The 24,443-nt window shown below is 39.9% G+C and overlaps 1 protein-coding gene across 1 annotated transcript in view; it reads right to left on the reverse strand.

Moving 5' to 3' along the window:
- The window catches only part of CHRNA5 (cholinergic receptor nicotinic alpha 5 subunit), a 266,197-nt gene that overhangs the window by 180,475 nt on the left and 61,279 nt on the right, over positions 1-24,443 (reverse strand). Inside the window, exon 2 of the mRNA XM_085643704.1 lies at positions 18,422-18,573. Within this exon, the coding sequence (XP_085499830.1) occupies positions 18,422-18,573 (152 nt within the window). The remainder of the gene's footprint in view (positions 1-18,421; positions 18,574-24,443) is intronic.

Here is a 24,443-nt window from a genome sequence, read left to right on the forward strand (position 1 = left end):
TTTCTCCTCTGTAGCTATCAGTATTAATGTCAGAAGGCAACATTTCTTTGCCAATCTTCTCTATAATTTGTTTTATTCAAACCTCCTCATCAAGTTGAACACCAATAGTTATGCTGCACACTGGCTCATTATTCTTTTTTGATCACAATTACTAATGTTTAAAACAAACTTTTTTTTCTTTTAATATTCATCACACTCTCCACTTCGTCATCTTTTTTTTCACTGCAAGTTAGTGCTTTTTGACCTTCAATGCACTTAATTCTATCTTTCCTTATCCTAAGCCCCTGCATGAAATGACCATGTTCCCCACACAAACTACATTTTTGTTTAGTGACTGGACATTATATGCTAAATGCTCCTTGCTATTGCATCAATAGCATCTAGGAACATCATTTTTAGAAAAAGGTTTCCCTTTCCTCCGAAGAGATATGCAACTTATATTCCAAACCACTTCACGCTCCACACCTAAAACCTCATTCTTCACAGTTTTAGCACACTTTCAAGGCATTTCAGCTTTACGCACAAAGGCCAGCACATCCTTTAAGTCTGAGTTACTGCTGAGCCATAATCTCTCCAGAGTAGAAGGGTTACATGCATGCTTTACTATTTAGCCCATAATTAATTCTTGTTGGAGCTCTCCAAATCTCCAGTGGATTGCTAGTTTCTTGAGAGCAGTGACATGGATTCTTGCTGTATCTATTAATCCCTATACATATTTTTGGGGAAAATAGCTATTAAAATCAAGCAAAGCTCACTCAAAGTCATTCCCCTCTTCTGCAGCACTTTGTTAGGCATATAACCATGTAATAGTATGTTTTTCTATCAAGTTCTGATATAATTGATAAAGTATTCCTATTCTATCCACCTCATATATGGTTCAGCACCAGCCGACCAAAGTGCTTGAGGTGGACTGGTTGTAAAACATTGTGTGCTCATATTTGTGTTCAATAATGGAATAGTTCAGTCACACTTCAACAGAACTGGACTAGTCCACTGACCAAGCGTCACCACTTGGGAGAGCACAACAGTGCAGTCTGATAAGACAGTATCTCAAGTTTAGTAGGTAGAATTTTGTGATTCTTTATGGAGGCAAGCGTATAGACAACACATATCCAACCAATAGTGGATAAACTATCCAATAAGATATACTTAAGTAAGGAGACAAAAACAGCAGTCATTTCTCACCAGAAGCTCCATAATGTGTCATCGATGGTAGGAATGAGGAAATATGGTGCCACAATACACACTGAGCAGGGAATTTAATAACAGTTAATTTCCGATAGGCATTTATGAGGGATTAGGCCCCTTGCAAACCAACAAAATGGCTGCTGAACAGGCCATCTAACTCCAATTGCCTCCAAAGCCCTATCTAGCTAAAACACTCTAACCACAGAAATAGAATCTCAAGAATAACTACCCACATTTCCTGAAAGGCCAACACTACAGTCATGTTAATGTATTTCCCCCAATGTTGGACAGGAATTTCTGGCACTCTGGCACTGAGAGATAGGCCACTTTAAAAGGCAAGTGTGTTAGGCCTGGGCGGTAAATTCCGTTCCGTTCGCGGAATTTGCGGAATTTGGGTAATTTCGCGTTCTGCGGAGAACGCGAAATTGCCCAAAATTTCGCTTTCCGCGACTTCGCGAAATTTTTGCTTGTTCGTGTTCTCAAAATGCGTGTTCGCGAGATATTTCTCCCCGAGCATGCAAACAACGATTGTGAACAGGAAAAAAGCATCGCGAACAAGCAATTCCGAGTGTTCGCGGAATTTCTGCGTGTTCGCGGAGATTTTTTACCGTTTCGCGGAGATTTGCGTAACGCGATTACGCAAATTCCACCCACCCCTAAAGTGTGTGCTGTTTTTCCAGTATCAATTGTTTAAAGGTGACATGTTAAAATTGCATTCCATTGAATCTCTGTTAACAAAATAGCATACTAATATTTCTGCTCGACCTGCAAAATTTGTTTAAAGGACCCATTTAGTTTCGCTTAGACTTCACACTTCGAAGTTACACAAGAGGTGGAGTTGGGGGGTCTCTGTAAGAAAGGTACACTTTTCAACTAAGGGGCCTACATTATGCACCTTCTAACAAAAGTGTTATTGTTCGAACAGTGTTTTGCATGTACTATATAGATGTTCCCAATTTAGTTTGTATTAAGCTTGCTTTGGAACAAATTCCAGAACAAAATTTATAAACTGAAGCTCTGTCTGGATTATTTTCTGTAACTGCAAATATTTCCAGGAGGCTATCACTTAAACTAGACCAACAATTAAAATAGGTACCTCCTATCAACTTTGTTTAAAAATGTCCTCCCCTGAAGACATCACTTGTTTTACTCCAGGCACCAAGAGTTTACAGTTGTAGACGATCCAGTGGTATCTAAAACTCAATCCTGCTAGAACGGATTTTTGCTTTTTACACTCGCTCATAACAAAACTCCTGTAAAATTCTGCCGGGAATCTACGTGTAGCCTTCATTAGTAACCTTGGATTGCAGAGTGTGCCACAGCTTTAGGTTCTATGCTTCACAACACACTCTACCTTCAAAAACAGATTCATGATTTACCTCAGGAAGCTGAATTGCAGCCGAGACGTCTCAAGACGATCATAATCTTCATGCCAGAATCAGATTTCAAAAACGCAGTTCAATCCCTGGTATTTGCTAAACTAATATATGGTAATTCTCTTCTGACAGACTAGTTGTAGGAAGTGACAAATTAGATGGAATTGCTTTAATTTTCATCATATTATGTGTGTCTCTCACAGTCAAAAGCATCTCCAGAGGTCATGTTTACTCTAAAAAAGCCTTACAGTTGAGCTCACTCCTCAATCTCACCCAGAAATTGACATGTTCTGGAAGCTCCTGCTTCATAGGCAGCATATAATCCATTCTTCTTCAGATACCAAAAAAACACCACAATCCAGCATATTGCTTCTTAAGAGGTCTATCTAGGATTGAGAACTCCCTCCCACACTCTCTAAGGACTAATCTATACAGTGCAATTGATGGAGCAGGTAGAGCAAGATTTTGTACACCTCCTCTATTTTGCATGAAAGTACTAAATTGAATAACCTACTTATTATAATTTGCTAATTGTGTGCTGTGATATATTAGTCTAACCATTTGCATACACAAATTACACGTGGGAACTTGCTATTTGTATGGCAAAATAACTAATAACTAAAATATGTACGCATATTAATAGTAGGACATGTGGTGATTAGATATCGCATGATTTATGTTGCTTTTGTGACGTTTGCATCTTGGTGGAGAACCATAAAGGTGAATATATTGCTTTTAATGTCGCTATATGCTAGGAAAATCCTAATACATAAAGGGGATTAGTAAGGGTATAACAGAAGAAGCATCATTTCTTTGTATTAATTATATTTTGTGTTTGTTTTGCTTAAGTTGACATTTGGGCCTATCGCAATATGGCGGCAGAAACCGAATTCAGAAGTGGCCACCGTCTCGTGAGCGCGAAGTCTACTGCGCAGACTCGGATGGCTCTGTGAACTTTCAAACAACCTCTGGACACCCTGTCCCTGTCAAGGATAGGATATTGGTGGACTGCCAAGACCCCAGACACTAGAAACTGGTATAAATGAACAATAGAATCATACAAGTGAAAATCGAAAGTTTGCAAAATCAGTATTAAATCATCTCCGGAAACGTATCAGCAAAAATCCATGTTTCATGTTATCCTGAAATTTATTATAAAAGAGTAGTAGAATAGGTAGGGGTTAGCTCATCTCACATTCGGCGGTTACTATGACTGCACACCCTCTTTGACCCCACAGGCGATGACGGATGCTGGCATGACTTCTGGTCCTTTGGCAATCTTTGGGACTGTAACGTGCTGAGCAAAGGACTTTCGGACTTTGAGCTTTGGCCTGCTTTATTTGGACAATTTAACGACTAAATTCGGTTATGCAGAGCCAATGAATTAGAGAAAACCCAGATAGCTAGAAAAGGTAAATATGATGTTCTGTGATTTAAATAAATTGATCTAGAAAATTCTAAACTTTGATGAGACAAATGCTAATATTAATTACAATGAAATTTTAGATAAACAAAGATTGATTAACAGAAATTATGAGTTTGTGGTTTTTCGTTAAAGAGAATAAAGGATTCTGAGTCTTAAATGTGTTTTAGCTGGTTCTAAATCACCATCAACCAATCCAACTAATTGCTCAGTCGACCAAGTGGGCAGAGTGCCTTGATGTTTAGGATTAGCAATCTATAAGGTGGCGAATGTTAATGTATATTTTGTAAAATAACTTTTTTTTCCCTATAGGTTATAAGGTATTCCCCCTCATGTCCAGCGCAGCAGCATCATCCTTCCTCCTGTGTGCAGACCTGTGAATGAGACGCATGAGTGTTGGTGTTATGGGCCCCACCAACAAATGTGTGTGCGAATGAGTCAGTGTGACGACAGGTCTGCGACGCAGGGAGGATAGTTGTGCTCTTTCTTTTTCTTTTCCCAGCTTTTGCGCTGGATCAGTTTTTCTGGTAGCAGAATGATGGTTTTTATTGCATTGGTTTGGTGATTATTGCTTATTGATTTGATTATTGCTTATTGATTTTCCTATTTAGAATATTGATTATTGATTGTGGATGTTGGATAAGTATTGGTTTATGTATTAACACTCTATGTTGAGTCACATTGCGTTCCATGTTGTTTGACGACTTCTGGGATGTAGGAAGTCGGAAGTTTGTAACAATTCCGTAGTATGGCAGAGGTAAGCGCTGTTCTCGGGAAAGACGGAATTGTTGATGCCCTGTAGGTACACGGGGAAAACGTGTAACGATTGAAGTTGCACGACACATTGTCTGGGTTCGATTCGGTAACATCGTCGTGTGTTGCCATTAGGGACATTTTCTGTATGAGAGAAGTGTATGGTAGCGAAGGTCATCTGTGAAATTTTGGTCTTAAGTACCAGGAGTCCAAAAGGCACACTGATTACTCTTATCACTGGAAAGGTAATAGGTGTTCCCTAAGCTTGTTAGAAGGATAAAGTAGAGGGAAGTAGTGCTACTTTATTAACAAATGAAATAATTCTGTAGTAGGGCAGAGGTAAGCGCTGCTCTCGGGAAAGACAGGATTCTGTGTGAATGAACTACATTTTCCGTATGAATGTGTGTAAATGAAATGGCATTCAGGTTAATTGTGAAACTCTGGTTTTAATTCTCAGGAGCATTGGGTCTCCAACAGGTGTTTTATTTCTGGAGAAATGCTTGCTAGAAGGGTGAAGTAGAGGGAAGTGCTACTTTATCAATGGATGTAACGATTCCGTAGTAGGGCATAGGTAAGCGCTGCTCTCAGGAAAGACGGAATTCTTGTGAAAAAGGTCAGGACTATTCTTTTGTTAGTGAAACAGACAATGGTGGCATTTTTATGTCGTTACTAACAGAATTTTAGTAAAGAGTGAATGTAAAAAGTTTGCTGATAAATTTTGTAAAGGAGGGTTCAGCAGGAGTAGGAGTAGCGAGAGAAGCTGACTTCAGCAAGACCGCACTGGGATTGGACAGTCAATAAGAGACGTAGACACTCTGGATTGGTGCGTTAGTGTGCGCCGCGCTAGGAGTGGAGAATTACAGGGTGTCGTAGACGCCCCGGATTGGTGCGTTAGTGAGAGTCGCGCTGGGATTGGAGAATTGCAAAAGTGACATAGACGCTCAGGATTGGTGCGTTAGTGTGTGTCGCGCTACAATTGGATAGAACAAACAAAATAGTGGTAGAAGAAATCTAGCGATACAGAAAAGAGAAAATTATGTATTACGATCCACCAGAGAAGGAGAAAAAGTCCTTATCAAGAACTTATTTAAAAAGGACAAACCGATTGTGACTAGAGAGGGACAGTTGCTTCCTCCGGCGAAATTACCTGCATTTTTTATGATTACGAAATATGGTTATCATACATGTATTTGGTTAGACAATTGGGCAAAATATACAGAAGATGATGGAGTTTTGGCATTTCCAGAACATGGCTCATTTAATTTAGCGGTATTGAGAAATTTGAGAGAGAGAATGATGAAATTAGAACCGAGACCTAGACCTACACAGTTTGAAGCATTGACAGAATGGGAAGATGAAATGTATGACAGAGAACAGCAATGAAGTGGCGGAAGGTATAGATATATGTTTGGTAGATCAAATGGACAAGAGAATCAGAATGAAGAGAAGGCGAAGTGCAAATATGACTGATGGGTTGTTTCCTATGAGAAATGTTGAAGAAACCACTAGTAGAAAATGTACAGAAAAAAGAAATAATACAGGATCAGGAAGTTATAAGTATGGTATGCGTGAGTCGGAGGATGATGTGCTTGAGGACATGTTTTATAAAAATCCACCCCCGTATCAACCAAATTCTACATTGACACTGAGTGCCCCAGTAAAAGAATCGCCACAGAATATAAAATTTGAAACAGTACCACATGAGGTAGGAAAAAATAATCCTTTCAGAGAAACAGAAAATACTCAAGCTAGTAAAATGGCAAATGAAAATTCTGCGGAATTAGCTAGAACTACTTTAGAATTAACGGAGAAGATTAGAGAATGAACTAAAAATATGGAAGCTGTAACAGTTCCTGCAACAAAAGGACCTGTAATGCCAATTTTTGATAAACAAAAGGATAGTGAGCATTGTCTGACGATTCCTTATAATGGAAACAGAGAAAATGAAATACAAAGAAGAGATACAAGAGAAAATTCGTGGGGACAAACGGTAGGAATTTCCGAACAAAGTACTCCTAAACATTTGACAGTAAATCAGAGTTTAGTAAATAGAGCAATAATGACGACAGAGTCAGTACCAGGATCACCAAAAGGATTAGAACAGATACTAAATGAAATGATTCCTGTAGGTCCTACTTCTGATGAATTAAGTGAATGGCTAAGAAGTTTACAACAAAAAGATGCTGAGCCTAAACCTTTAGATGTGTCCAAATTAAAAAGAGTATTAGAGGAATTAATAGTAGGGGCTATTCCTACGGAAAAATTAAAAAGCTATCAGGATGAAGAATTAATGTTTCTATGTAAAAGTATAACATGGAGAGCCAGAAATTTACATGAAAGACTAGAAGAAGTGGCAAATGAAATGGGTATTGACTTTGAAAAGGTAAAGTCATTACAAAAACCATATAGAGTCGATTTTTCTGAAAAAGACATTGAAAATTTAAATACGACAGGACGAATGTTTCAGATTAAAGATTTAATCATATTACTGAGAAAATGGGGCGATGTAGACAAATGGAAAAGTAGATGGTTTCGAAAACGAGACGATGCAACGGATAAAATGTTTGCAGCTTACCCAGTAAGAGAAAAAGAAAAAGTAGTAACTGAATGTCCCATGAGAGAGATTCCAGGTGGAGGCTATCTACATGACCCCTGGACTAGACAAGATATTTTGTCATTTACCAATGATTTTCCACGCCTATGCGAAAAGCCAGTCGAGTGTTATAGGCAGGTAGACAGGTTTGTAAAATTATCAAAAGTCTTATGGATTGATTTGATCAGTCTTTTTGACATAATAGTACCAGCAGATTTATGGACAGAATGTAAGGTAATGATTAGCTGGCCTACCCAAGAATACCCTAGAGATCCAAAAACAGGTGCCCCTGATCCAGAAGTAATGAGAAAATATGCACAAGTAATTACCTTTCTGAAAAATAAAGTACCTCCTAAAGAAACTGATTGGGTAAAAATTGATAGAACTCATCAAGAAGAGAAAGAATCAGTACACTCTTATTATGAAAGGTTGATCCTTGCCTTTAAACAGTACAGTGGTGATAAAAACTTGAGTGAAAAAGATATGAGTCATTTTGTATATCGATTTGTGTACGGGTTGCGACCTGAAGTAAGTGAAATGATTAAACAGCATACAGTAGATTGGCAAAATAAAAAGATAGATGAAGTCCTAAGACATGCAAAATATTTTAGGGATGAAATTGAAGCAAAGCAGCGTAAATTAAAAGAAAAAGCCATGTGGTCTCAAGTAAAGGTGGCGGAAAGACAGGAAGCTCAATTGATTGAACAGGCAAATGGTACAGGTATAAAACCAAATTTTAATATTGGAAAAGGGAAAGGACAATTTAATATAGATGAATCTAAAAAGAAATGGCCATGTCATAATTGCGGAAGAATGGGGCATTGGAAATCCAAATGTAAATTTCCCCCGAGTGCTAATGGTGATAATGCATCATTGAATTCACAGGTGCAGAAAGAGGTGAGTTGTCAACCGCAGCAACAGCAGCAGGTTGTTTCCCAACAGAATCAGGCGCCAAAACCGCCTTTTTCACAGAGCGTAAATCATCAGAAATACAGTAATGAGACAGGATTCTACAATGAAGAACAGGTAACTAAGCTGCCGCGCGCTAGTGCTGTCTCGCAGTATTGTTTACAACGCGATGAGAGTGAGTCAGAAGAAGGTTATTAACGGTGCCGAGGGGAGGAAGAGGAGTGCGTACTTGGCGCAACTCTAGAAGTAGACCAGACAGGGCCATTCGTGGATGGAAAGGTAAATGACGAGAACATTACTTTCCTAGTAGATACTGGTGCTACTCATTCAACTGTTGGGTCAGCTGATATTAAAAATCTTCCTCTCTCGGACGAAACAATCCAAGTAGTTGGAGTATCCAACAGACAGATAAAAACGTATCTCACTGATCCAGTTAAAGTTAACATAGGGAAATTTTCTGAAATGCACCGTTTTGTCGTGTGCGATTCAAGCCCTGTAAATTTGTTAGGGAGGGATTTGCTGTGCAAGATGAATTGCACAATCTTTTTTACTCCAGACGGTATAGCATTTGAGAATCCAGATGAGGATGTACTGTATAAAATGACTATGGCTAATATGGAACCCGAGATTACTGAGGCATTTGCTGCATTTGATCCTGAGGAGAGGCCTCAAGAATTGAAAAAGACAGTAAAGACAGAGGTATGGGATTTCACAGGAGAAGATGTGGGATTAATGAAAAATGTAGATCCCGTAAAAATTGCTGTAAAAGAAGGAGTAAGTTACCCAAATATTCCACAGTACAAATTGACACCAGAGATAATTACAGCAGTTACTCCCATAATGGACAGGATGATTAAGCAAGGTATTCTGAGAGAAATAATGAGCCGTCCATGTAACTCACCAATTGTGGGCCTGAAAAAGCCTAATGGAACATTTAGAATAGTGCAAGACCTTAGAAAAATAAACAACATTGTTGTGTCATGTTGTCCCATTGTACCAAATCATTCTGTGATTTTGTATCAGATTCCTCACGATGCAGAATGATACACAGTAATTGATTTGTGTCATGCTTTCTTTTCCATCCTATTGCATCCTGAAAGTCAACAGATTTTTGCTTGGCATGGTGCCGAATCGCACAGGGGTACTCAGAGAGTCCCTCAATATTCAATCAGATATTGAAAAAGTCTTAGAAGATTTAAAAATGCCTGAAAGTTCAGTTCTGGTCCAATACATAGATGACCTGCTTGTAGCATCAAGAACTCGAGAAGCTTGTGTAGTGGATACCATTGCATTGCTGAATCATTTGGCAGATGGAGGACTTAAAGTATCTCCATCGAAATTGCAATTCTGTCAGAAAGAAGTACAATATTTAGGCCACAAAATTAAAAAAGGACTGAGAAAAGTAACTGCAGATAGAATCAAAATAATAAAAGGAATGAGAGCCCCAATGACGCAAAGAGAAGTGAGAATGTTTCTTGGAATGGTTGGATATTGTCGTCAGTGGATAAGTAACTTTTCCCTGATTGCAAAACCTTTGGTACGCTTGACGAGAAGTGATGTAAGAGACCCCATTGAATTAAATAAAGAAGAATTCATGATGCACAGTCGTCTGACTAAATATGAGAAAGTCATCCTAGGTGCAACGAATTTGAGCCTTGTGAGATGTCTGAATGTGAATCCTTCAACGTTATTGCCTGATGCTGAGAATGTGGAAGTCAGAGATGATGTGGATCACGACTGTTTGGAAGTACTTGACTTCTGTACTAAACCACGACCTGATATAAAAGATGTACCTTTGACAGAAAGTGACTATATGATGTTTGTGGATGGATCATGCTTGAGAATGGATGAGGGAATTCTGAGTGCAGCATATGCAGTATGCACAGTAGCAGCTGTATTAGAAGCAGGGTCCACGCCACTTCGTGCGACGTTTGTTAAAACGCGAGCATCAACCCATTTAGCTGTACCCAGGATCTTAGGCAGAACGGAAAACTACCTTCTTGCCCCAGAAGGACGGCTTCTGTTGATGACGCATGGGCACTCTAACAAATGATGCACAAGTGCCGTTAAATTGAGGATCGTGCCATTCCTGAAGTACAACGGAACATATCCGTGATTTACCTTTTAAATACAAAGAGTTTATCACCTTGTAAGTGCAAGCCATTAATATGACCCCGTGTATGGAGTGAGGCCCCATTTGATTGGTTTAAGATATAGTCACACATCGTATGTATAACGCTGGCTGTTCTCTATCCCACAAGCCATCCGTCAGTGACTTTTATTGCGACATAAAATGAATGATTGCTAAAGCTATTTCGTGGAGGATTAATATTGTCAGTCCTGAGGAAGGTGGTTTTTTTATTACTGTACACCACCGAAACGCGTCGACGCATAGGTTGTTGGGTGTAATTTGTTTTGGAACAGAACCCTAAGAGACTAGGTTGCATTGTCACCAGTTTGTTTCTGCTTACCGAAACTACAAATCTACACATCCAAGACACAATTTTGGTGTCTGGTATTGTTCCTCCCACTACATAAATGTTCATATGTTAGATTGTCTTCTTTATCTGTACCAAAGGTCATATGTTATAACTTTTTGTGTTTTTGGATATAATACATCTTTTATCTTATTGCTATGGTTGAGGTCTGATCCTTGGCCATTTATCTGTGATTATTTTATTTGATGCAATTTAATAATGAGATTCTTTTAACATGTCAATAAACTTCAATTGATGTTTTTTACTAATGTAAGGTTTTTTCTATTGATAATTTTCCAACATTTCATGCGGAGTGGTTACAATTGAGGTTGAAAGTGTGCAAGTTGATGAATGAAATACGTGATTTCTATGTGACATAATTCTTCATATTAGTTCAAAGAGAAAAATCTTTTTAACTACAAGCATTGAATGTAAAACAAAAACTACATTGTGCCTATCGCCCAGAGGCTTCTGATGTGGTGGAACAAGTAAATGGCACCATTAAAAACAGACTGGGAAAAATGTGTTTAGCCACCGGTTTGAAATGGCCTGATGTCTTGCCTCTAGTACTCATGACTATTAGATCTATTCCAGATAGGAATACAGGTTTGAGCCCCCATGAAATCGTCATGGGAAGAGTAATGCGACATGTTTTCATACCAGTCAACAAGGTATTGCCTATATCTGATGACTTGGTGTTGGATTATTGCAAGGGGTTGGCTGATTTCGTTCATTCTGTGTTCCATCAGGTTGGATTGGATGCCACCACTCATGAAAAGAAGCCAGCTCATGATCTGAGCCCAGGTGACTGGGTGAGAATAAAAGTGCACAGAAGAAGAAACTGTTTGGTCCCACGTTGGGGAAAACCACGTCAGGTGATTCTGACCACGACCTTTGCACAATTTATTACGGCTCCCTTGAGCCAACGGGCTGACGAGCCTTGGATCTGCACCTGCGCGCCATGAGAGGTACTTGACCTGTTTTAATTACATTTTGGCAGTCCACACGGCACCCCTTTACACTGACCTGCTCCCTGCTGACGAGAGGCAACTACCTCGAAACACGTGTCCAGGGATGGCTAACGCAACACATACTGTTCTTTATACATCGTGGCATAGGCGTACTCGCCGTCGCCACTACATTTACCACAGTTCCTTGGGGCAACTTGCTGGTGTGACGAGCAGTGTGCGACCAACCTTTGCACAATTTATTACGGCTCCCTTGAGCCAACGGGCTGATGAGCCTTGGATCTGCACCTGCGCGCCATGAGAGGTACTTGACCTGTTTTAATTACATTTTGGCAGTCCACACGGCACCCCTTTACACTGACCTGCTCCCTGCTGACGAGAGGCAACTACCTCGAAACACGTGTCCAGGGATGGCTAACGCAACACATACTGTTCTTTATACATCGTGGCATAGGCGTACTCGCCGTCGCCACTACATTTACCACAGTTCCTTGGGGCAACTTGCTGGTGTGACGAGCATTGTGCGACCAACCTTTGCACAATTTATTACGGCTCCCTTGAGCCAACGGGCTGACGAGCCTTGGATCTGCACCTGCGCGCCATGAGAGGTACTTGACCTGTTTTAATTACATTTTGGCAGTCCACACGGCACCCCTTTACACTGACCTGCTCCCTGCTGACGAGAGGCAACTACCTCGAAACACGTGTCCAGGGATGGCTAACGCAACACATACTGTTCTTTATACATCGTGGCATAGGCGTTCTCGCCGTCGCCACTACATTTACCACAGTTCCTTGGGGCAACTTGCTGGTGTGACGAGCAGTGTGCGACCAACCTTTGCACGATAACAATGAAGGAGACTACTTTGAAGAATCAGATACAAGTTCTGAATCAGATACTGAAGACATAAGAACAAGACAAACTCCTGAAAGGGGGGAGTCGGAATTGAGTCCTGTTATTGCACCAGAGAATCTTCCTTTAAGAAAAAAATTGCAGATTTCTGACACCAGCTCAGAATCAGAAACTGGACCAGTACAAGCACACAAGAGTGAAAAAAACAGTGAAGAGACTGTCAAGGAAATTTTTGATAAAGAAGTCCCGAATGAAAATTCAAGAGAAATTCCACCTGAAATAACCAAATTAGATGGTAAGGTACCAGATACTGAGAGTGAGGGAAAGGGTTTTGCGGAAGACCCCCGAGGAGTTGTAGGGAAACCACACATCCAGGTAGAAGAAGGGACGGTTAGTCAGCAGGAAGTTTGTGTGGAAGAACCACGAGGCGGGACAGAAGTAGGTAATAAAAAAGAAGTGGTGGAAAGAAGAACTACTGAAAATAAAAGTCAAGTTGGAACTGAATCAGAGGACAGTGATAAAGAAGTACCAGAAGGTCAAGTCCTGAGAAAGAGAGCATGGAGAACTGAGAAAATGAAAAAGGAAGTTGAAAAGGCCAGCAAGGGATGACATTTGGCCAAACAAGATAAAGAGATTAAGATACAGATTGACATGAGTAAATTCATCTAGGGTTGAACAGGTGAATGAAGTGCCTAGCCAAGAGAAATCAAAAGACGTAGAACAAACAACAGCAGAAGAAAGTAAGAGAACAAGAAAACCTAACCAGAAGTATAAATCGCCGGAATGGTCATATGTGGCACTGCCTGAAGTAAAAGAAGAGGCAGATAGCCAAGGGGATCCAGAGGTGACTGTAGACTGTGGTTGAGGAAGACGAAGAATCGGAAATCCTGAGAGTTATCTTGTCCGACATCGGAGAAGAGACGGATGTTCAGGAAATTCTGCAACAAGATTACGAAAGAAAAGTGAAAGGCGATCAAATGCCAAACTGAAAAGATAAAAAGTGTTCAAAATGGAGAAACAATAAATTACCAGAAAAGGACATAAACTGAAAAGAACCAAGTAGGTGCTTAGAGCCTTGGGTTAGACAAAACTAGTTGTGAAGTAGAAGAGGCTAAGTCAAAAGACACTGATCATTTTTCGAAATGGCATACACAGAAAATAGAAAATCTAAATGTGTGTTGCTTAGAAGATGGTTCAAGATGTGTTGTTGTTGTACAGGATTACTAATGTTTCTGTGGAGTGTGTTGGCTTTAATGGTTTCATTTAAGGTTACACTAGAAACAATAGAAGGACATAGTGAGAATAAAACTAATGTAGAAAAGATTCAGAAGATATATCCGACTCAAATAGATAGAAGTTATTTACATAAAGACAGGTCTATAACTGATTTTTCTAACAATGTATTTTCAAAATTACTATACGAATATGTGAAGACGATGGATGTAAGGGATTGTTACGTCTGCATGCAGTTGCCTGCATCTGTATCTGAGGGAGTGACTTACCATCACCTCCCAGTAACATATGGAATAACATGTAGTGTATTAGCAAGTTTGTTTTACAAAATAGGGAAATTAGAATATTACTTTTCAGATGTAGATAATGTATATTCACAAGTACCTGTAGTTAACAAGTTGAATAAAGTTAAGCCTGCTAAAGTGTTAGGAGAATTTTTCTTAGAAACTAAAGAATGAACATTAGAGTCAATATTTAGAAACAATCTAACTTGCAGTTTAAAGAAGGAGGAGAACATTTTCTTGGATATGGTTGAAGAAAGGAGATTAAAAATGCAAAGTAAAGTACCTGAGGGAAAAGAAGAAAAGACAGTCTGGGAGGTTGAAAGAGAAAAACATTTGAAAGGAGAAGCTAGTCCAACAATGGCTTTAGATTGGCCTCAGAAAGGAAAGTTGTGTATTAGTAGGAATCAAACTGCATATGATAACTATTGTGTAGGCACAAGTGATTGCCATGATACTTATAGAATCATGGGTGGATAGGGATTTAAAGGAGGAAATGATCCAGTTTTTCCTGGACTATATTTTATCTGCGGGAACAAAGCATATTATCGATTGCCAGATCACTGGTATGGCACATGTTATCTAGGCCTGGTTTTCCCAAAGATATTCCATGTGGAAAGAGGGAAAAATGGTGCACATGAGATAGGTAGAAAACTAACACGTAGTAGAAGAGAATCTTGGTCAGAAATTGTAGGAGACAATTCAGAGCGTTGATACCAGCAGTGGGAATATCTCTGAATGCACACAAAATTAGAAAATTATCAACAGTAGTGGATCGCTTGTCAACTAGCACCGCTGGAGGATTTTTATTGGTAAATACTGAAATGGTTGCCATGCGTGCCATGGTAATGCAAAATCGACTTGCCCTTGATATAATTTTGCCAAAATAGGGTGGAGACTGTGGAATGCTGAAGGTTCAACACTGTTGTACTTACATTCCTGACGAAAGTCAAGATTTGAAGACATACATTAAAATTATATCTGATTTGCATGAGGAAATTGTTCCACTGGAGGTTGAAGGTATTTGGGAAAAGATTGGGAAAAAGTTTTCTACTATTAAGAACTTTTTACTAAAACTAGGTAGTACCTTTATTGGTAAAATATTATTTCCTGTAACATGTGTGAATATTTTAGTATTAATTTTGAGACTAGGATGTTTATGTAACAAGAAACAAAAATTACGAAAACACATAAAAAGAGAAACTGTAAGAAACAAAGAGAAAGAAAGAAAAGAAAGGGAATTTGAAGAAGTAGAATTAGAAGAGTGGAAAGACAATATGTATAGAAAAACAAGAGAAGAAGAGACAGGTGAAACAGTTATGTGAACTAACAAAATAATTAAAGAGAATTGAATTCATTTCTTTACTAAAAGTTTCCCAAAATTTAAAGGTAGTGTGGTGATGGAGCAGGTAGAGCAAGATTTTGTATACCTCCTCTATTTTGCATGAAAGTACTTATTGAATAACCTACTTATTATAATTTACTAATTGTGTGCTGTGATATATTAGTCTAACCATTTGCATACACAAATTACACGTGGGAACTTGCTATTTGCATGGCAAAATAACTCTAATAACTAAAATATGTACGCATATGAATAGTAGTACATGTGGTAATTAGATATCGCATGATTTATGTTGCTTTCGTGACGTTTGCATCTTCGTGGAGGACCATAAAGGTGAATATATTGCTTTTAATGTCGCTATATGCTAGGAAAATCCTAATACATACTAAAGGGGATTAGTAAAGATAGAACAGAAGAAGCATCATTTCTTTGTATTAATTATATTTTGTGTTTGTTTTGCTTAAGTTGACATTTGGGCCTATCGCAATATGGCGGCAGAAACCGAGTTTAGAAGTGGCCACCGTCTCGTGAGCACGAAGTCTACTGCGCAGTCTCGGATGGCTCCATGAACTTTCAAACAACCTTTGGACACCCTGTCCCTGTCAAGGATAGGATATTGGTGGACTGCCAAGACCCCGGACACTAGAAACTAGTATAAATGAACAATAGAGTCATACAAGTGAAAATCAAAACTTTGCAACATCAGTATTAAATCATCTCCGGAAACGTATCAGCAAAAATCCATGTGAACTCAGACTGACTAAAAATCGACCGTTTACCACTAGCCAATCACGAACATTTCCCGCCCAAAAATGTTTCATGTTATCGTGAAATTTATTATAAAAGAGCAGTACAATAGGGAGGGGTTACTATGACTGCACACTCTCTTTGACCCTACAGGCGATGACGGATGCTGGCACGACTTCTGGTCCTTTGGCGATCTTTGGGACTGTAACGTGCTGAGCAAAGGACTTTCGGACATTGAGCTTTGGCCTACTTTATTTGGACAATTTAACGACTAAATTCGGTTATGCAGAGCCATAGCCAGAATAGGTAAATATGATGTTCTGTGATTTAAATAAAATTGATCTAGAAAATTCTAAACTTTGATGAGACAAATGCTAATATTAATTACAATGAAAGTTTAGATAAACAAAGATTGATTAACAGAAATTATGAGTTTGTGGTTTTTCGTTAAAGAGAATAAAGGATTCTGAGTCTTAAATGTGTTTTAGCTGGTTCTAAATCACCATCAACCAATCCAACTAATTAGTCCGTCAACCAAGTGGGCGGAGTGCCTTGATGTTTAGGTTTAGGAATCTTTAAGGTGGCGAATGTTAATGTATATTTTGTAAAATACCTTTTCTTTCCCTATAGGTTATAAGGTATTCCCCCACATGTCCAGCGCAGCAGCATCATCCTTCCTCCTGTGTGCAGACCTGTGAATGAGACGCGTGAGTGTTGGTGTTATGGGCCCCACCAATGAATGTGTGTGCGAATGAGTTAGTGTGACGACAGGTCTGCGACGCAGAGAGGATAGTTGTGCTCTTTCTTTTTCTTTTCCCGGCTTTTGCGCTGGATCACAATCTGAAATCCTGAAAATGGACACTAATACTGCTCTTTCTCCCTTATCCATTCTCAAGTCAGTACGTAATGAGGATGTAAATACCCATGAGAGAAACGTTCTCTTGGGAGTAGCTTTAAGTGTATGTATGCTGCTTTTATATACTCATGGAATGCAGACTAATCCTACACAATTTAAGATTTGCAACGCAAGCCATGATTTAGAGTTAAGGGGACACGTTACTCTGTCCTGTCTGCCTTGTTACAAGTGCATTTTACATCCTAGGGCAATTCTAATGAGGCACATAGTTCACGGTGACAGAGTAACCTGTTCGCTAAACTCTAAATCGGGCCCTCAGTTTTGTATGATATCTATTACTATCTGGTTTCCATACTATTAGTTCCTGTTATTCAAGGTATTTTGATTCTATACTACAGTTAAATATTTCCTCTTTTAGGTTGATCTATATGTTCCCATATTGATATTTGTTTTTATATGTTTTACTTCACTCTGGTGTTTTCTTCAGTAGCTTATCACCTCAAAACTTGTTTTGTTTTTGCTTATGTATTGCTCACAATGTTATTTCACCTAAGCAAAATGCCCTGACACAACTGGTTGGCATGCTTGAGACTACATACAAATATACACACCCAGCTATTATCTTCCTCACTGTGGCCCTCATTACGAGTGGTTGGAAAATGCTGGCACAATTCTGACGCAAAAGTAATGGAAGTTAGTAGTCCCATAAGAATTATAAATCCTACTGAAACTGCGGTATAGCAGCTAGAACTGTAGCTTTTGGAACCTGGTGGCCTAGGTTCGAATCCTTGCCTCAAAACTTGGCACCATTATCTGTGGTTCTAGGAAAATCACTTATACTCCTTAAAAATGAGAAACGTAATGTATGAATTGTATTTGAGTAATTCCCACTTGATGTACAGTCTTACAGATTGCCTTCCATTCCTTCCAGCAATGTACAACATTACCTAACAAAGTTTGCGCTTTATAAATGGCAATATATCACACACATACATACCCCAGCTCCGTGGTGGTTCACCTGGAGATATCACCTGCAATAATGAGGTGACATTTCTGGGTGGAATACTAGGAATAAATATGTTGAAATCAGCACTCTTCATCCAATTTCCGTATGTTATTCTCTAAAAACGCATAATTCCCATTATTACTTCGGGCTATGTTAGCATTAATTCAGGTACATAGAAATAAAAATAAATTAGTTCTGGCTACTCATAATGGAGTCCGTTTTTTTCCCGAACAATCTAGAGCGAACAGGATCTTCATCTGCTGTTTTAAAGTATATATTCGAGTGTATCAAACTACAGAAACATAATTTTTAAAAACACAAAAGCACGTATGCTATCTGCACACAGCATAGCGGTGGCCTCAGATACATTTATGTCCCAAAACAGAATAAGAACATTCATGCGTTATACGTACCACATCCACCAGCTGCGTGATGGCCAGGCCAAACTTAACTTTCACTGTGTCATTCAGGTTTTCTACCGGCCGAACCCACTTTTGGTAGTCATAAAATAAATATTTGAGCAAACGATCTTCATTTTTTGCAATAAACGATGGTTCTGACATACCTGTATAACAAACAGAAACTGCAGTTGACATTTAGTCTCAGCTCCTCAACAACATGGCATACTGCGGGCGCCAAAGTAAATATAACAAAACATTTCTTAGTCATTTAAACTAATAAATACATGTTTGTTCAATTACCATTGTATTGTACAGGTTCTAAGCAGTGCCACCGGCATCTACTGATGGGACTTCATATGGCGCGCATGAGTGATGTGTCTAACACTATGACGCAAGGGGGAAGTAGATGGTGGGACAGCTTGAAAAGTAGAATCATGCTATGATGTGATTCTGTGGGAGTGGATGTGACTTTCAGGAGCTCAATTTTTTATTTCAAATCCTATTTCAGTAACAAGTGTGGTCTCCTTTTCCCTTTTTGATCTTGAAGCTTTAGTTGCATCGCGTGTGTCGGTGAAAAGGGTTCTAGCTTTATATGCAGAAAATCAGAAGTTTTTCTGCTTTCTGTTTGCTTACAGACCATAGGATAGCTTATAATAACAATGCGGTATTTCACAGGCTATGCTGAGATGTGAGAGGGGCATGTTTCAGCCTCTACTACCTCTATGCATGGCTTGTCCTGCAAGTGAAAGGTAATGGGTAGTCTTTCCTCTCTTTCCATACTATTTGTTTGTTGCACTAAGTGCAGTCTTCATTTCTTGTCCTGGAGCATTTCATGGACATTTCCACGTCCCTCCTTTGCAGCGACGGTGCTCAGACCTCCTGCCCCTGAGACATCAAGGGTGCCTCCTCTTCCCATCCCTCCCTCCTATGCAGTTCCAGCGTCTCTGGTGTTCATACTTGTTCTTCATTTTACATCTGCAGGAAGCGGATGAGGCGCACCTTCAAGTCTGCACTGACTAAGAGCCGCTAGATTCTCGGAGACAGACAGCAGCAGCAACTCAAGAGACTGACAACGGGTGAGGATGCCAGGTAACCCTTGACTTCCAATACCATGGCAGTGTAGGTCGCCTGGGAGATGTCCTCAAATCCGAAACAACTACAGTGTCCCGAGAGATTCCATTTCCCAGCGTGTTGTTTAGGTCTCGCCTAGCGTTGCAGCGCGAATGCGCTGCCATCGCTTTGCAATACATGCAGTATATACTGTGATGTGGAAGCTTCGTGGAAGCTCCGCCCACTCTCTGCCCATTGGCTTTTGTCTTAAATGCTGCCTTCCGATTGGTTTGAGGCTTGTTAGTCCCTCCTCATTCATCATTTGTATCCTTCCACGGCTATTGGGCCCTTTACTCCTAACACAATTTTCTTCCCTGTCTCCCAACCCCACCGCCCCCTCCCTCAGTCTGTGACTTCTCATCCTCTCCCACCCCCTCCCTCCCCCACTCCCGTTCGTGTTTTCTTGGCTGCCGGCACTTCCGTTTTCATCTTTATTATTGCCACCTTGAAATATGCGAGTTCAAGATGCGTGATGTACAAAAGCTTCTCGTGTTTAATGAACTAGATTTTAATGTTACTTTAAATATCATAAGACTCTAAGCAACATTTGGGATATACATGGCAACTGACGCCTCTTAGTTCACAAATGGCATTGTTGTTGGGCGGGAGGAGCGGCAGTGTTTTAACACATGCTTAAAACTAGCACTTTTAATAACTTCCTCTCAATTCAGTGCTATAATCTTGTGTACTGAGGTGATGCGCTAAAGAAATGCACTTTTTTGAATTCTGAAGAGACATTATCGCACATTTACATCATGTTTACTGTATGATTGACATGCCGATCATTTTCGCGGCTCGCCCACTGGCTTGTATACACTTGGCTCATCTCCGGCTGGCTCTACCTGTTAATTAATATATTGGCTCACGCACGTCTAACAAAGAGAGATGAATGGATACATGACAGTGAGCCCGGTAGATGGTAGAGAAATAGACTGGTGCAGACAAACAGACAAAGTCAGTCTCCATTGCCCCATGTCAGAATCATCACTTTCAATAACCTGGAAATCTGCCGGCAACTCCTGCATGCCCCAACCTCATCCCCCTCACCTATTCTTAGCAGAAGCGCCAGATTCTGAGCTGTGCCCTGCTGGTGCAGAGGAGCACGGCAGAGTCTGTAGAAGCGCTGGGATCCCTAGCCTCTCCGGGCAGGCACCTAGGCCTTCCGGGTGCCTTCACACTCAGGATAAATGAATACATTTTGCTCTGTGCTTAAGTCGCCCCTCTGTGAGCACTGTCTGGTAGATGAAGCTCTGTGGTAATAAACACATTCAGAGAGGTGGTTGTGTACAAACGAACAACAGCCACAATACCGTAGGTTTTGAACGTGTAGTTAAATACCTGCTCATCGAGTACCTTATTGGCTGATCATTCCATGGCACTACCAAAATTACATTTGGACACATTTGCTCAACTGTAAAACACTCCCTTCTATTGGTAATTTAACAACTCGGGGCTTTGGGGTTAGGTAACCTACTTTGGATGCTGTGTAAAAGAGTAAATACAAAAATTAATGCAATGAAACTAAGCAACCAGTACTGTCTAAAACACTGTGAAAACTGACACGCATTCTGGCATTTTGTTTAGTTAATGTCGATTTTCTCATAGATGCGAGTAAAGTACTCTTAATATCTTAATTAAATCTGCACACTTTTAACTAATAGCACCGGGCGACTTTTGACAATTAGGCAATGAATGCATTTTCATGTACCCCCGAAGCCCTCCAGCTCCCCCGCCCCCTTGGCAAACTTCATTGCCTCCCAGTGTTTGGGGGATAACCAAGACGCAGGAGAGTGAGTCAAATAGTCTAGAAAATGAAAGAGAAGCCGAGATTCGGATTCACATGCTCCGATCCCGATCGCGTTGGTCAGTCTGTAAGCGCAACTTTGATTGATTAAATATCCTGAAATGTATTGATCATTGAATGTCGAAGAATTTTGTAATTAAGAATAAAGTACTGTTTATGTTGCATATATTTTTTAAACAGATTGAACAACATCGCTAAAGATTGTTTAATTTGGATTTGTTAAATTGTGTGAAATTACACTATTAATGTCCCATGACATTAAATAATGAGTGACTTACAACAGTAAAAAAATGTTGTGATGCATCGTTTATACTTATGCATGATTTTGATAATGTGAATAGTTAAATGCAGGCTGTGCAACCAGATACCGAGTGAAGAGTATCCACTATAGGACAGTGTGCTTTCAGTGTCATAGATTCGAGCGCTGAAGTCTCTGTCCCTGGGTGAGAGCAGCCATCCGTCACTAACAGGCATAAATTCCACCTTTTCCCATCCCTCACACATAGGAGTGGATGCAAGAACGTGTGTATTGGTGTCTTGTTCTTGGTAATTGTAAGTGTTAGAATGCTAATTTTCTGTTATGTATATTGTGCTGAGACCCCCAGTCACGCTAATCTCCTCTACTGTGACACCCCAAGCCCTGGCTGCACATTGCTGGCTCTGTTAGAAGTGGAGCTGTAGCATTTGCTATGAGTGTGAAGGAGATAGATGTGATTTATACCTGGGCATTCTTCTCACTCCTACCTTTCTATCTGAATTATACTCTCCTCCCAACTAAACACTCTGCCTGCCTCAGTGCCCTTAAGTGTATCATTCTCTAGCACGTCAGTCATGTTACTCTCTACTATACTTCAGTAAAATAACCATACCTCTTCTTACAAATCATAAACTCTACTTTGGATCAACCATTCATGTATTGCCTAACATTTTCTAGCCTATCTACTCATCCCACTCGCATAAATCAAAAATCTTCCTTCTGTTGAACTGCTCCTTGCAATCTCACAATATGTGGCCTCCATCACATTATTTATGTAACCCATTTTTAGGCCTCACCTTTGGCAGCCCATGTGCTACATGTGCTCTCGCTTGCAAAAGATAATATATACAACAAGGGGCTTGGTGCTCTTCCACTGCTTAACATTCTTTGGCTAAATTGTCTCTTTTATTTTCTGCTCCTAATTGGGCAGCGCGTTCTGATTTCACTTCCTCTTCTTTCCTCTAAAGCACTACACCAAGCACGGATAGCTTCATCTTGATTAGGGTCCTTCCGCTGCTGGTGCTGTGATTGCAGTACTGTTTATTGTATTTATTATTTTTTATATTTATTTTTCCCCATCATTTTATTTGATGTTGCTTCTTTCATCCCACCCCAAACAAGACCTTTTCGTGTTGTTTCGTTCCTACCAACCCCAACCCTCCGTGTTCCTTCTTACCCACCATCCTCCCATTGTCGGTGTTGCCACAACCTGCCTGCCATAAAAAAAAAAAATGTGTTCTAACACGGCTAGTGCTGGCTGCATCATAGCACTTTTTTTTAACCTTCCTGCGTCATATCGCTTTTTAAAAACCTTTATATCGCTTTTTAAAATAACTTCTATCCATGCCGCACGGCAGCCATGCCGCTCCACAGCATGTCTAACAGACATTGACAAAGCCACTAGCTCTCGCGTTTGGCACTGGTTCTGCCAATGCTGATTTCTACCTGCATAAACTTACTCAAAAAATCACACCTAACTCCTGTTAACTTAATCTACCATTGCCCTAGAAACTGTTGGTAACAGTTTCCCAAGAGCATAGGAATAACCCTATAACCACTACATTTATAACCATAATGGGTTAACCACTAACTTTGGGTTATCAAGTAGCATCACGGAGCGCTTCAATATTTTGTCAGGAATAGTAAGCACTATATATATGCAAATACAATACAATAAGTGAGTAAATGTGCATATGTGGGTGTTGTACGTCAATATTCTTGATTAGGCCAGCAACAATGCAGGAGCTAGCTCGTGAACACCCCACCAATGCCAGTTACCCTTACTAAAGGACCTCATACTAGGAATAAGGCACTGGCATGAGCCTTTGCATGCATACTGCATCTGAGAAGGGCACAAAAAGTGCAATTCACAATCTGCATTTTGTAGTAGGTATAGAACTACTGCGCTAATACTACTGACTTACTACAATACATAAAATACATTTCACAAACTTACGACGTGAAAATTTCCACCTCGCCCTCTCCTGTCTTTTATATGGGGAGATTAAAACAATGTATATGTATTTCTTAGTTGTAAATGTGGGAGGGCCAGCTGAAGTCGTAGAAAAATGGGGAATATCTACTATAAAGTCGGAGGGGGCTTGTTTAAGGGAAAGAGAGGTTTAGGAAGGGACATGCTACCAAAAACACCCACCGGCAAAAACTACACTTGTGAAGTTACAACAGATGTACAAAAGGTTAGAAAACAGTAGTAAATGTATTCCAGCCTAGCGCAAGCACCAAGCTTGGCCACTCTTGGTTATGCAACACACTGACTTGTAAAATAATGGAAGCAGGGAATGACACCCCATAGGAAATAATGGTAAATAAAAAATATGTTGTATAAGTGGCTGTACAAGTGAGTGAGTGGGTGTGTGATATGTTCTATGGAGGAGTGAGTGGGAAGTTGAGTACTGGAATGGGTCTGTGAGTTGGTATGTGAGTGGTTGTGTGGGTGTGTAAGTGGGCATAATAGAGGTCGCATGGGGTTGTGAGTCGTGTGTGTGGTTCTGTGGATGATGTCATCAGTGATATCACTGACCATGTCTTGCGTGATATAATATGTGAAGTCATAAGCAGTGCATTGCGGGGGCATAAGTTATGGTTAGCTCAGTTAACTATATCTGCTGAATTTCACTGGTTTTGTACAAGTGAAATCTGAGCTTATCTATAACATCCCTGTAACCTTTGTATTTTTCAGTGAATATAATATGAATTGTATGTGTATATATATTCACTTAAAAAACCATAAGTTTCACACGTTATAGTTAGGTGGATATTTCACTCGTAAAAAACCAATGAAATTCCCCCGTTATATCTAGTTCAGATAACTATAACTCGCGCGCGCGCAATCCACTGCTCAT

Source organism: Triturus cristatus, chromosome 3_1, assembly GCF_964204655.1.
Source record: "Triturus cristatus chromosome 3_1, aTriCri1.1, whole genome shotgun sequence".
Lineage (NCBI taxonomy): Eukaryota > Metazoa > Chordata > Amphibia > Caudata > Salamandridae > Triturus > Triturus cristatus.